A 14,546-nucleotide genomic window follows, 5' to 3' on the forward strand; every position below is an offset into this window, starting at 1 on the left:
ATCAAATTAGTTATTTTTAACTAATTCAAATGCAGAAAACAATATTTCTCAATTTGTAGTACTGCAATCAATATAATGTATTAAAATAAATCTAAAATTTCCTCCAGTTTTTTGAGTTATAGTACAGTCTAATTCGAACTAATTGTATAGCAAGTAGATCCAGTTTTTCTTGGTTACATTAAATTCCCTGATATTTTACGTCTTTTCTGGTTGGTAAGCACCCTGTTAAATGTATTATTAAAAAAAACCCGTCCAGTAAACCAGGAAAAATTTGGACAAAGCCGGAAATTGTTTTAAACCAAAATAAACACCGTGTTTAACTTTTGTCTTTACATTGATCAAGATATCTCTAAAAGTTAAATCAGAGAGCCCACAAATACTATTGAATTAAGCTTCATAGCAATTGGTATCAATTATAATTTTTTCAATTTTTTGATATTCAAAACATTTTTATACTTACATCTTCGTTATAAGAAAGTATTTTTGAAAAATTATGCTAAAATGTGACTAAATAACATGTAATACTCAACTATAGAAAGTTTAGAAGCAATCCATGAAAAAATATAAAATTTAGAAATGATTTGTGTTAAATAAATTTATTTATTAGAGTCAAGTATTTATTTAATTAATCCAATTAAGATTTATTTGATTCAACTAAATAAAATTATTTAAACGAAATAAATTCTTATTAGATCGAAATAAAAACTTTTTAAATAAGATATTATTTTTCAAATAATTATAATTACTTGAATCATATAACTTTTTTTAGTGTAGCTATAGTAAACTAAAAGTTATTAATGTGAACGAACATTATCTATATTAATAAAATCAGATTACTATCTGTACATTGCTCCAAACTTGAAAATTTTTATATATTTTTTCGTTTTGAGACATTAGAATTCTAAAAATGTAAAAAAAATTTCTGTCTGTCTGTCTCTGTCTGTATGCAAAACTTTGTTCGCGCATCAATTGAAAACGGTTCAACCAATTAAAGTGAAATTTGGCAGTCTATTAGGTATTAAAGTAACTTACAATCATAGCCTTATCCGATTAAAAAATATTAACTTGAACAAAAGTTATTACATTTTTCCAAAAAATTCAAAAAAACAAAAAAATGCAAATTTTTTATCTTTTGTAAAATGAATGAAAAAACTATCCTTAGCTAACTTTTTCAGATAAATACAACCCATTTCTACGATAAAATTTTTAAAAAAGATGTATTTTGAAATTTTTTTTCGTTTTTTTAGATCAACTTTTTTCTAAGAAAATAGTGATTTTTAATCTTTAAGCAAGCTTTTCAGGAAAAGTTATTAAAGTTTTTTATTTAAAGATCAGTATGTAAAGTAAAAAATTTGCTACATTAAACAAAAATAATTAGCTAAATGCCATAAAAAAGAAGGAAAAATGTTGAATTTTAAGAAATTCGGTTTTTTGAATTTTTGCTAATTTTCCATAATTTTAGATTTTTTACCGAAGGGTGGAGATAACAAATTAGGTAAAGTATTTTTTAAGAGCACAAAAATAATAAAGCTAAATGCTATAAAAAAGAAGGAAAAATGTTGAATTTTAAGAAATTCGGTTTTTTGAATTTTTGATAATTTTCCATAATTTTAGATTTTTTACCGAAGGGTGGAGACTATTGAATAAGTAAAGTATTTTTTAAGAGCACAAAAATAATAAAGCTTAATGATATAAAAGAGAAGAAAAAAATGTTAAATTTTAAGAAATAATTATTAATTAATTAATTATTAACTAATTATTAATTATTATTAATTAACTAATTATTAATTATTAATTATTAATTATTAATTAATTTATCCCGGGTATTTTTGATTTTCCGCAGATTGGTAGAAACATTGTTAAATGTATTGGTAGAAACTAAAACCCGTCGAAGACGGGTACGACATGACAGCTAGTGCTATATATTTTCAAAATTTTTAAAATTCAAAATTTATCTTTTGAAATAATTATTGTCATTAATTTTACTTAAATTTTATACACGGTTAATTTTAGTATTTTTATTACAATTTAGTCATCAGAATGAAATTTGAGTTTTTCATTTTTTGATCATTAATTAATAAAATATAATAGCAATTTTGAATTCTGTGCAACATACTGACAAAAGTCTCATATTAATTATATGGATATTGTTAATATTCTGACCTAATAGAATTTTTTTAAGAAAGTAAACTTATGATTTCAACAACAAATTTTTATTGTTGACCTAAGAAATACAACCGTATAAAAATTAATTACAAAAAAATTTCAATTTTTAAACTTTTTAATTTTTCAATATTTAAATCTAACACTTTTTATTTGTTATTCAAAATTTTATTATTCTGACGATTAAATCTTCATAAAAAACACTAAAATTAACCCTTTACCAAGTTTAAGTACAATTCACTAAAGTATATGAAAAAACTAAAAATTTCGAATTTTCGAATTTTTGAAAAAATGGCATAACTTTCGTCCATATTAATATTTTTTAATCTACTATCGCTAGGATTTTAAGTTAGGCTAATGCCTAAAAGACTGCCAAGTTTCACTTCAAACGATCGAACCGTTTTTCCGTGATACGCGGTCGAAAATTTGCGGACATACATACACACATACACACATACACACATACACACATATACACATACACACATAATTTTCTTAATAGTATTTTCGCATTCCTTAGAGTGTAAAAAGAAGGAATATAATAGAAATTTTGAATTCTATGCAATTTACAGACAAAAGTCTGATTTTATTAATAAGGATATATATATATATATATATATATATATATATATATATATAAAAATTAATATGTTTATCATAATAATATGGTAAAAATTATTAATTTAATTATTTATTCTCTATTATTTATATATTAACTATTTTTTAAAATAATAAAAAAATTTTTATTATTAATAATTCACAATAATACTAAAAATTATTAATTAATAATAATTTATTTTTTTGCCTTAAACATGGAATTTCAATTTAAGTGTGAAAAATAATTAAGAGTTTTTAAGAGTTATAAATGTCAAAAATAATATGTTAATATTATAACCACAAATAAATTTAACATTTTAGGCAATATTTTTGGTTATCACCATGATAACATCGACAAATGGTTCACCCTCGACCATTGGTGCGTTTGTCCTATTGTTTTAAATTAAAGGAGAATAAATTCTTAAGACATCCCTCGAGGCCAATTTTTGAGTTTTTAATTGTTTATAATTTTTATTTTCAAATTTCAATCAAAGTTAACAAATTAACACAATTTTTTAAAAACGGACGTTTATTTTCTTAATCCGTTACTGCACATGCTCTAAATCAGTTCAAATTAATCCAATATTACCAGCAGACAATTAAAAACCTATAAAGTAATATATTTCAATTGTCATAAACAACATTAATTAACAAATACTTAACTCTGATTCCTCTCCAATAAAAAATATTTTTTCCACATTTTCTTTTTAATTTTAGTTCATTTGAAGAATATTTTTCCTTTATGATTAAAAAATAACCTATTTAAATTGTTATAAACAATATTAATTAACAAATAGTTAACTTATGATCCTGTCCAACAAAAAATTTTTGTTACAAATTTTCTTTTTTACATATATCCGTGGTCTTTTAACATTATCTAAATAAAAAAGTAAACGTGAAAAAAAAATTTTGGTGGAAAGGAACAAAAATTAACTATTTGTTAATTAATATTATTTTTAACCATTTAAATAAGTTATTTTTTAAACAAAAAGGACACATATTTTTAAAATGAACTTAAATTAAAAATTAGACGTGAAAAAAAATTTATTTGGTGGACAGGAACATAAGTTACATAACTATTTGTTATTTAATATATTGTTTATAACAATTTAAATAAGTTATTTTTTAATCAAAAAGGACAAATATTCTTTAAATAGACTTAAATTAAAAAGAAAAGGTGAAAAAACATTTTTTAGTGGAAAGAAATCAAAGTTAACTATTTGTTAATTAATATTGTTTATAACAATTGATTTAAATTACTTTCTGCTTTATTAATTGTGTGGTGGTCATATTGTATTAATTTGAACTGATTCAAATCATATGCAGCAACGGAATAAGAAAATAAGCCTCCTTTTTTGAAAAATTGTATTAATTTGTTAACTTTGATTGAAAATAAAAATTAAAAACAATTAAGAACTAAAAAATTGACCTTAAGGGATGTCTTAAGAATTTATTTGCCTTTAATTTAAAATAAAGAATACTGAAACCGGTTAAGAATTGTAGGCTGTAGACAGTTTTGAACAGTAAATTGTAAAAAAAATTCCATTGTGCGCTGTTTGTATAGATCCTTGGGCAAACCCGGCCTGGTCCTGGTCGGGGCCACGAAGTCGGGGCCAGATCATGAAAACCCGACCGGGGCCAGGGCGGTAATCGGGAACAAAAGTGGCGATTTCTGCACGGGTACCTATAGTATATGAATAATGATATAAAAGAATTTATTTTATAATTTAAATAACAAATTTCTATTTTTTGCTAAAGCTTTCACGACCCAACGTTGGGTCGCAAACAGTCTGGGCCATCTTTTTTCACGACCCAACGTTGGATCGCAAACAGGCAACGGGTTAAGGGTGTAGTCAGCGTGTTATTTCTAAGCATCACTGTCTCGTTGAAAAGTATTAATAAGGTTTTTTTCTTTTTTATTAAGGGGATGTCAGAGTAGGTGCGATTTTGAGGTGCTCATTGAGGCTCTTTGAAAAAATCGCATCGACATTTAGCGGTCACTCCACCTCCTTTACTACTACTCACACATAAGATACAATTTCTATGTGCTTATTGTCTGTCAGTTCTATATCTCTACTCATTCAGGAGTCAAATTAACTAATAATAATAAAAAGATTTTATTTTGGTACAACATTATTGATGAAATTTCATCCAATTGTATCTTTCTGTAATTATTCACGCATTTATAAAAATTATGCGCCCCAATAAAACTTGAGTTAAAAGAAATAATCTATTGACGAATGATATGTGAAACTAAAGTGTAAGAGAAATAGATGAAAATCTCCATTCTCCATACATATAAAGGTACGTCAATATAAGTGTCGATTAAATGTTCCTGATAGATTAAAAGCAGTGCGGGACTAATGATAGCCCGGGGCGCATATTCGATTAGCTCTCTATACTCGAAAAATGTCCCGCGGTTAATCTCGAGGTTGCCGCGGGACGAAATTGCGTCTCTTGGCAACGATGAACTCGACACAACTCGAAAGGCACTTTATTTGCGACGATTTAATTACTCGAATGTCGTCCTTAACACTTGGAGGAGATGGCCCAGAGCAATGTCGAGAAATTCACACTCGACGCGTTGCGAAACACGCTCGATTAACACCCGAGTCACTCCTCAAGCGTAAATTTCAAACTCCGGCATTTCAATCTCAATATTCAATTAATGTCTCACTTTCAACATTTTACTTTTTGGCCACTTTTCATCGATCAAAAGTTGTGCTTTGATCGATTTGAAGTTGTTGTCATTCAGTTTCTGCTTCTTCTTCCACCAATTCTTCATTCTTTGTTCTTGATATTGCTTCTTTTTCTTCTCTACACAGAAAAAGGATTTACTTAAATGCAGTCGCACACTCTTACTGAATTTAAGGTCTAACGTTATAATGTAGGTACTTTAAATGGATACAATATTGAATTGCATCATTTGTACAGTTTTTCAGTACGCTTTTTCTTTCAAAGTGCTTTAAGATAGAGAGTAACTTATTTGCATTTTAAGTAAAACCTTTTAGTGTGTATTCTGTTATTTCTTTTTCTGTTACAATAGTAACATTTTCTTCTTCTACTCCTTTTATTCCTACTTCTATTTCAGTTCGGCTACATTAAAAAGCTACCTTCTCACACTTCCTTTCTACATGTTTCTGTTTGTCTTTTTTAGTTTCTACACTGAGAGACCTTTGGGTCAGCAGCAGACTTTCGATAGGCTGCTACTGACCATTTTGGTGGTACGGTACAGGACTATACTTTTGGGTTGCTGCGGTAAAATTTTGGGCGCGTGACAGTCCAAAAGTTGATTAGCTGCAAACCAATGACGGCATCCCCACTACTTCGGTGAGCTTCTCACCAACATTTTGGACTGTCACGCGCCCAAAATTGTATCGCAGCGCACTAAAACCATAATGGAGCTCTCATACGTTGTTCCGCCGCAGTCCAAAAGGTCTCTCAGTGTAGTACTATTTCTATTTTGTTTCTATTTCTGTTTTAGTTTTGTTTTCTCACCTTTTTTGATTACGATTCTTCTTGTTGTTCTATCTATTGGCATTACATTTTGTGCCATCCGCTTTTTCATCGCACAATTTCGTGCGATCAGCATTGCAAATTGTTTCCAAATTTTTAATGTAATAAATTTTTTGATTTGCAAAAATATAGTCATTATTAGTGTTTATTTTTAGATTCCGATCTGTAACACAAAAGACACAATAATTCTTATAGTTTCTCGAATGGTTATTATATGTCGACAATGACACTTGGGAATATAAACTTAATGTTAATAATACACTTATTTCTGCATTTTGCGGTCGTTAAACCTATAAATATCAGTTATAATAATCTATAAGAGAATAATGTGTCGTTAGTAATTATTTGAATATATGTAAATTTAATCTGAAATATGCTTGGGAGGGGAAAAAAGAATTTTATAATAAGCATATCCTGCGCCATAAGTACACGAAATCAACTACCAGTTTTCTCAGGCCAAGTCCATTTTTTACCATAGTTAAATGCAATCTGGGGACGTTTGAGACAAGCAAAGAGAGAGCCGTTTAATTAAGTTAAAAGAGACGAGTCTCCCACGAGGTGGACGAACAGGATTGCTCACCCTGTCTCTCGTGTCTTGTATTTATGCGAATACACACAACAAGGAGACAATGAGAAATACTTACTCCCTCTAACCGCAAACTTCCCTTCTGTTCATCAATTCACGAAACTTGTTTTTTCAAAAAATACTTTTTCTCTTCCACTTCTTCTTTTTCTTCTTCTTCTTCTTCTTCTTCTATTAATTGTTATTCAAAAAAGAAGGTATTTTCAACTGTGCGCAATAAATTATGCGTATTATAATAACAAAATTTTAACTCGTCATGTGAAACTGTATTTTGTTGAAATTATGTTTCCATTGGAAATTCAGCGAGTGTCATAATTGAATGTTAGCAGAAGGTAATTCTTTATATATAGGAAAATACTATTAAAGAATATTGCATTGCAATGATTCGTTCGTACTCATTGTTGCTTGGTTTGCTTGGAGAGTCAACGGTGGTGGCGGGAGCAGCGAAGCGTGCTTCCACTTTTTGCTCTGCCCTCCTCTCATTGTGACCTCTGGCACACCATTGTTAGACAAGAAGTCACTGCCGCCACTCAAAACTCCCTTTTGTTGCACTTGTTACGTTTTTCTCTCGGGAATAAAAAACAACAACGTACTTCTCTACCCTTATTTACAAAAACCATGTAATTACCCATTTTGACTTACAACTAAAAAAAGAGTGAACTAATTTGTAATTCAAATGATTTTCAGAAGCGAGCATTTATCTTGACTTTATTCAGAAATTATTACTTTCTCTGATTTAATTTTTTGCCAAATTTTCTAAATCTTACACAATTTAGTTTCATCTTTTTGACTTCTAATCGTTCTTGAGAATTTAACTGCGTTCCGGTTGTTAGGTTTTTACTTAACGGTCTCTATATACACATATGATTATAAATTCTCAAAAAACCTAAAATCAAGATTTTGGAGATTAAAGAGAAACGATGAGTCATTTCGAAATTGAATAATTGTTTTCTTTTTCTTACAGGTAAGTGCAACAATGTTGACTTGATTGATTTCTTATCTGCCGACAACCGACGACGACAAACTGTTGGTAAGTCCTCTTTTGTTTCACATATTGCAAGAATATTGATGGTCCGTTTTTGGAGAAGCAAAAATACTGGGAGAGAAAATGGCGGATTGAAGAATCAGAAAAAAAGTTGGCTGAAGGGTTTTTCTCAGCAAAATGGTATTATATATGCTCGCTTTACAAAGCCGAGTAACAATGTATTATGTGACTTTTGGTGCGTATGTGTGCGGGAAACGAGGTTTGGTTGGGTACGTTTGAGGTGTGCTCATGTAGATAAGCTCTGTTAATGACCGGACGTGCGCTCACCCAGCCAGAACTTTGCGAACTTCTCCCCTCGTCTCTTGCTTCACCTCCACCCTCCACCTTCACCTCTCCATCCTTCAACTATTCCAACCCAAGCACCTACCTCCTCCACCTTTGCCACCTTTTATACCTTATGTATTCCTTGTTCGAGGTCCTTCGACGCATCAACGGACACGCCTTTGTACACACGTGTTGCTTCTTTTATTTTTATTTCTCCTCTTTTACAATTTCAAACAGTGATGTTCGTTCCAGATGTGATTTTATATTGATGCTAGTTTATTATTTCTGTCTTGTTCAATCGCAATTAATCGTATGCAATGTATTGAATGCGCGTCTTTTTAATGAGAAATCATGGATTTTATTCTTGAGAGGTAGTTAGTGTGTCAGGGGGACATTTTTATTGCTTTTGTCTTTCAAGGTTTCAGTTTGACCTCTCGAATGTATGAGGTCGAATGTGAATTGGAAAGTCTCTTATGAATGTGGCTTAAGATACTTATGTAGGTAAATCGAAATTAGAGTATTTTGTCGATATTTGACAATGGAATCAGTGTAATAGTAAACAATCCCACCGCTGCCACCGATTCATGACTTCCTCCGTGTAAATGGTATATTCTTTAATCAATATTACAGCTGAAGTAAAGATATCCCAGAATCTTATTTATTTATTTTTGCTTCTGATTCTCAACTTAATCAACTTTTACTGCACTGAGAGAAAAATATGTTACAGGATAACATAAAGATTGTACAAGGTACCATCTTTAGTGATACAAATACATACACCTATCTAGATTGATTCACATAAAATCCAGATTGTTCGGAGCAACATATTGATTGTACTGCACGGAGAGAAAAAAAAAGTAAACTGCTCTACCTGCCGGTAGAGTAAGCAGGAAGTAAGCAGCTCTATTTTTGTTTTTATTTTTTTTTATTTTTGTTTTTTTTTTAAATGACTTCAGGCTTAGCCAACTGTCAGAACACACACTCTTATACACCAACTTGTTTTTGCGTTTCTACAGAACGAATTTGAGGTTAGGAGTACTCGCATTTGCCTGGACCACCCGTCTAATGGGTTTTCTCGCCAGTGGAGAGGGAAACTGTAGAAAACCTCTCCGAGTACAACCGGTTTATCGACAGTCGCGTTGTAATAGTGTGTACCGGACAATAATCGACGGTGCACATCATTATACTTCGACGTCAAACCTCCCGCTCAGATTATCTCACGTGCCGGAAAAATCCCAGGCTAATGGGCGCGAACCAAGTACCCTTGGTCCGCCCACCGAGCCAGGCATTCATCCGACCGAGCTAATCTGTCGGTAAGCAGCTCTATTGATGTGGAGAAGAGAACGGATACTCCTCAAAAAGTGAAACCGTTCGACGTTTGCGGCGCCACTGCTGCTTTTTGTACAGGGAAAACAGCGCTCTCATGCCAAATCAAACGTCTTTTGTTTTACATAGTTTCTTCTTTCTTACCTTCCTCAGTTATTGATACTGTTTCTTCTTTCATTACTTTTATTTCTTCTTTCTTAATATCAGTTCTAGTTTTTTCTTCTGTCGTTTGTCAATAAGCGTATTATGATATATATCACTAAAGTAAAGTATCTTTTTTTTATTGTCACTATCAAATCTTTTAGCTGATTCATACAAATTGCATTGTTTTCAGATTCCTATACTTTTCTAAATAGGCAAAAATAGAGTAAACCAAACATTATCAACAATTACTCAGCTCGCTGTTACTGATATTATCGCTACTTTTATTCCACTTCTGTTGCCCAATTCTGTAACGTTCCTTTAAACTGTTTTTTAACTTACACTCCACAATATGAATAAATTTGTAACGTGTTATCCAAAAATGTTTCTATGTGTGCATGTAAGAATTTATAAAATCCGTTTTCAATGGACATTGTGAGACTTGAGTCACGGCTACACAATTTGCATTATGAATAAAATACATTCTTGAAATTTATGTTTGCCTTCGATTGAACGTTAAGTAGATAAAAGATAAAAAAAAGTGCAAACAGTGTATATCGGCTCAGGATCGCGATTGCCTATAAGACAGAAAGCAACAAATATTAAGTTATTACATCCTGAAAAACTTATTAGAACTAATACTGTCGTAAATTTATAACCATTGCTCGTAAAATGACTTGACACATTATTAGAGTGTATGTAAAAGTTCGATTTGCATTTGTCCTTTCTCCTGCTGTAAACACACACACACACACACTTACATCTGTTGCACCTGCACATTACAAAGTTTGAAAGAGAAATGGAAATCTGATACCTCGCTATCGAAATTAATTATTGTAAATCTTTCTGAAACCTAATGAAACTAATTACAAGCGTTTTTTTATCTGTTTACTCAACTGTATAAATTCCTCAGTGCAAATTCTATTAACGAATCATTTTATATTAAATGAACTTACCACTTCATTAAATATTCGCTCACAGGGAAAAGAAAACTTCGTCACTTGGTGTTTTAAACATAAAATATCAAGTTAAATTTCCTAAGTTTTTTACGAAAAAATGCCTTGTGATAATTTTTTCTTTTAAAGTTTTTATTGTTTTCTAAGAATATTTCCATTCTGAAAATTGAAAAGTGAATAAAGAGGAAAGTAGATACGCATATAATGGAACTATGCAAGGACGCGTACGTTACGTGAAAAAAGGCAAGAGAGAGAAAGACAGAGAGACCCCTTTTTGAAACTTTATGCCTCGGTGAGTTCGACGTCGTTTTCTTGGACAGCAAAAGTCCGTTATATAATGACTTCTCTGCTTGTACTAATAACCAAGCAGATGCTTTTTCGAATATGTGAATCGTGGATAAATGTTGGTTATCGTCGCTTCTGTCGTTCATAATTTTTAACTACCATCCAAAGGCTTGTAATTTTTTACCATGATTATTGGATTCGCCTTCTAAACTCAACCATAACCCCGTATGCACAATTCAATTTTTTTCTTTTCAATCTTAAATTAATCCCCTCGACTTTTCATCAATTACTTAAATTCTCTTCATAAATCCCATTGTCTTTGAATTAATTTGAAATAAATTATTGTTTAGTTTTGGAAAGAAGCAAGATGTTGTAGAATATGCCTATCGGCGGCACAATCAGTTTCTTGTTTTACAAATAGTACATCAATAGGGAGTTTCTTTTTATAAAATCCAGTATTGCTTCTTAACGACATTTGGAGTGATCTATTAAGTCAGGGTTATGGAGACTGGGAGCATAATTCTATCGGCAACGTCAAGTAAATCGATAGGTGATTTTGCTCATGGCGGAAACTATCCGTTACATGGCGACAACTATAAACGCGAAAGGCACGCTCACAAAGTCAGGTGCGAGAAGGCACCCTTCTATTTTCTCGAGACCGGTCCATTACACGTTCCTTCCTATGCAGCATCTGAATCACGGGAGCCGGCGAAAAGATAAAATCAGAGGTACTTACAGGCTTGCAATGAAGACAACAATTCTACGACGGATGTATCGATTCATCCAGGAAACGATGGCGATCCACCTACCATTTCTTATTGTCCGCGGTGGCATCTTGTGAGTGCAGAGGAAAAGGGATTCGATGTCGGTAAATTCTTTTGATAGTCATCGTCAACCTGAAGAGACAATAGTCCTGTTTGTAAATCTAGTGTTAGGTAGTGCTTGCGACATGTTAATCTTTTGGTTTCGTAGGCATCTGTCTTCTGTTTAGGGGCAAAATTGATTGGGATTTGTCTTCGTTACTGCAGTGCTTCAAATGGTTTCTTTCTCGTTCCTAGTTTCATTTTTTTCTTAAATTTTTTATTTCTGTTACTGTCCTTGCTTTTACTTACTTTTCTCTTAATTTCAAATTTTATCTTCTTCATGTTTATTCCTATTCCCCAAAATTGTAATGATTATTTCTTATTCAGTTTCTCATTTCAATACCTTTTTTGTTGCTGCTTCTGTTCTAGTTTGTTGTTCCTTATAATTTGAGACGTAATAGAGGCATATTAAAACGTTTTAAAAGTCGTCTGTTTTTGCAATTGTTTGTTTTTGTCTTTTATTCCTGTTGATTTTATTTTTGCTTCGCAGCTTCTTCTTCTCTCCTACCGTTTCACAGTAATCTAAGAGTTATCAAAAAGCGTTGCAGCTTGATTTAACATAAAAAAAGATTGAACTAATCAATTTTTGGATTAATTTTTTCCATGAAAAAAAAATGGGTCTAAATCATTAATCAATCTTTTACGTTCGAGAAATAGTAATTATAGTGAAGGAGAATAAAACGAAAACATTCGGACACATAGTTTTTAAAAATTAGTTTACTCCAACGTTTCGAAATCTAAATGATTTCCCCTTCATGCACGGAGAGAAATCTGCTGTTAATATTACTCGAAAGAGCACATTACTTAAATTGCTTAACGTTTCTCTTATATTTTTAGCATCGATTCATATACTTATTGTAAAAATACTTTCAATGCAATAAGCATAAGAGACAGTAGCTAATTTTGCACGAAATCTTTATTATAAATACAAAGAGAACGTGCTATAAAAGTATTAGATTCTTCTTATAAGAATCGCTCGAACTCTGACTGATTTTCAGGCGGACTTTATACAACACAATCTTACCTGTGTATACGCACATATAACTCACACACACACACATATATTTCTCTGGACAGTTTTGTCGTCTGGTAAAACATTATATATTATATGTAGTATTTAATACTTGTTGCTGTTATAAAAAGATAATATTTATTTAATAGTAAGTATATTATTTAAAAATTATTGCATTTTTATTCGTGTTTGAATATATAAGCAACATGTCAAAATTGTTAGGTTATGTTATTGCAAACGTCACCGCTTTGTACGCGTTCCGTTCCTCGAAACCATCCAGAGAAATATATGTGTGTGTGAGTTATATGTGCGTATACGCAGGTAAGATTGTGTTGTATAAAGTCCGCCTGAAAATCAGTCGGAGTTCGAGCGATTCTTATAAGAAGAATCTAATACTTTTATAGCACGTTCTCTTTATATTTATAATAAAGATTTCGTGCAAAATTAGCAGCTGCTTTTTGTGTTTATTGCATCGAACTCTCGATTACATTAAATAGATGATTTCGTATATAAATTATTATAACCTCAAGCTAAAATTCTATTCAGCAGTGAGTAATAAAATTTGTAAAGATTCTGCAAGCAATAATAGCAACAGATTTCTCTCCGTGTGGAGTCTATAAAAATAGAAAATAATATACAAAAAATATAAAATAATATACAAAAAAATAAAAATAATATACAAAAAAAAAATAAAAATAATATGCAAATAATATACAAAAAAAATATAAATTAATATACAAAAAATAAAATAATATACAAAAAAATATATACTTAACATTCGTCAATCAAAAAAATTATAAAATTTAAAAAATATATAAAGGACCCCGCACAGAATACATTGAAAAAAGTTTCGATCAAATTTGTTTAAACTCTGTAGTTTTGTAGCTGATAATCTCCTGAACAAAAAATGCTAATGGCAAAATTCACAAAAATCAATAGTATTTTAGCTACATGCTGATGAGCCTTAAAAATAGGTCAAAAATAGCAACACTGAGAAAACTGGAGAGTCAAATTCAGAGGTTCAAAAAGTGTATGTTTTCTTTGCTTATGAAGAGAGTTAAATAGTCCTTCTAAAATAAATTTTGAATTGATAATGGAAATCTACTTGTACATTCTCTCCCATTACATCTGAGGGTTAAAAGTTGCGCAGAAAATGTGTACGATCTGATGCGCGCGAAATTATTTTTCTGACATTTTATGTATTTAATTTTGGGGGTTAGGTTGCCATATTTATTCATTTCGCGCCGGATAAGGAAGGGATTTCTCAAGATGGTTAATTTGTCCCTCTGTTAGAGAAATGGCACGAATATCTGTCAATGGTGTATTTGAACATTTAGATTGTTATCCAATAGCTAACTCTCAAATATCAACGATTTGTCCCTCCAGATGTTTAGTCCAATACTCCAGTTTTCTCAGTGAAAGCTTGCTCAAGGCTTGGGAAGGCTTGGTAATGGCTCAAGGCTCCATTATAACTAAAGGCTTGATTATGACACAACTCTTGATCATTGCTCAAGGCTTGGTTATGGATCAAGGCTTGATCATACCTAAAAGCTTGATTATGGATCAAGGATTGGTAATGGCTCAAGGCTCGATTATGGCTCAAGGCTTGATCATGGCTCCAGGCTAGATTATGACTCAAGGCTTGGTAATTACTCAAGGCTTAATTATGACTCAAAGTTTGATTATGGATTAAGAATTGATTTTGGCTCAAGACTTGGTAATGATTCAAGTCTTGATCATAGCTAAAAGATTGATTATGGATCAAGGATTGGTAATGGCTCAAGGCTTGATTATG

At 31.1% G+C, this 14,546-nt stretch overlaps 1 protein-coding gene across 2 annotated transcripts in view; it reads left to right on the plus strand.

Annotated features, from left to right (window-relative positions):
* Window positions 1-14,546, plus strand: part of LOC122504196 (ETS-like protein pointed) — a 184,637-nt gene that overhangs the window by 126,974 nt on the left and 43,117 nt on the right. The window contains exon 3 of one of the 2 annotated variants that reach the window (XM_043615136.1): window positions 7,824-7,889. The exons of the other annotated variant lie outside the window; for it this stretch is intronic. Within the exon in view, the coding sequence (XP_043471071.1) occupies window positions 7,824-7,889 (66 nt within the window). The remainder of the gene's footprint in view (window positions 1-7,823; window positions 7,890-14,546) is intronic. 2 annotated transcript variants of the gene reach the window in all.

The sequence above is a fragment of the Leptopilina heterotoma genome, unplaced genomic scaffold, assembly GCF_015476425.1.
Source record: "Leptopilina heterotoma isolate Lh14 unplaced genomic scaffold, ASM1547642v1 Lhet_285, whole genome shotgun sequence".
In the NCBI taxonomy this organism is placed as follows: domain Eukaryota; kingdom Metazoa; phylum Arthropoda; class Insecta; order Hymenoptera; family Figitidae; genus Leptopilina; species Leptopilina heterotoma.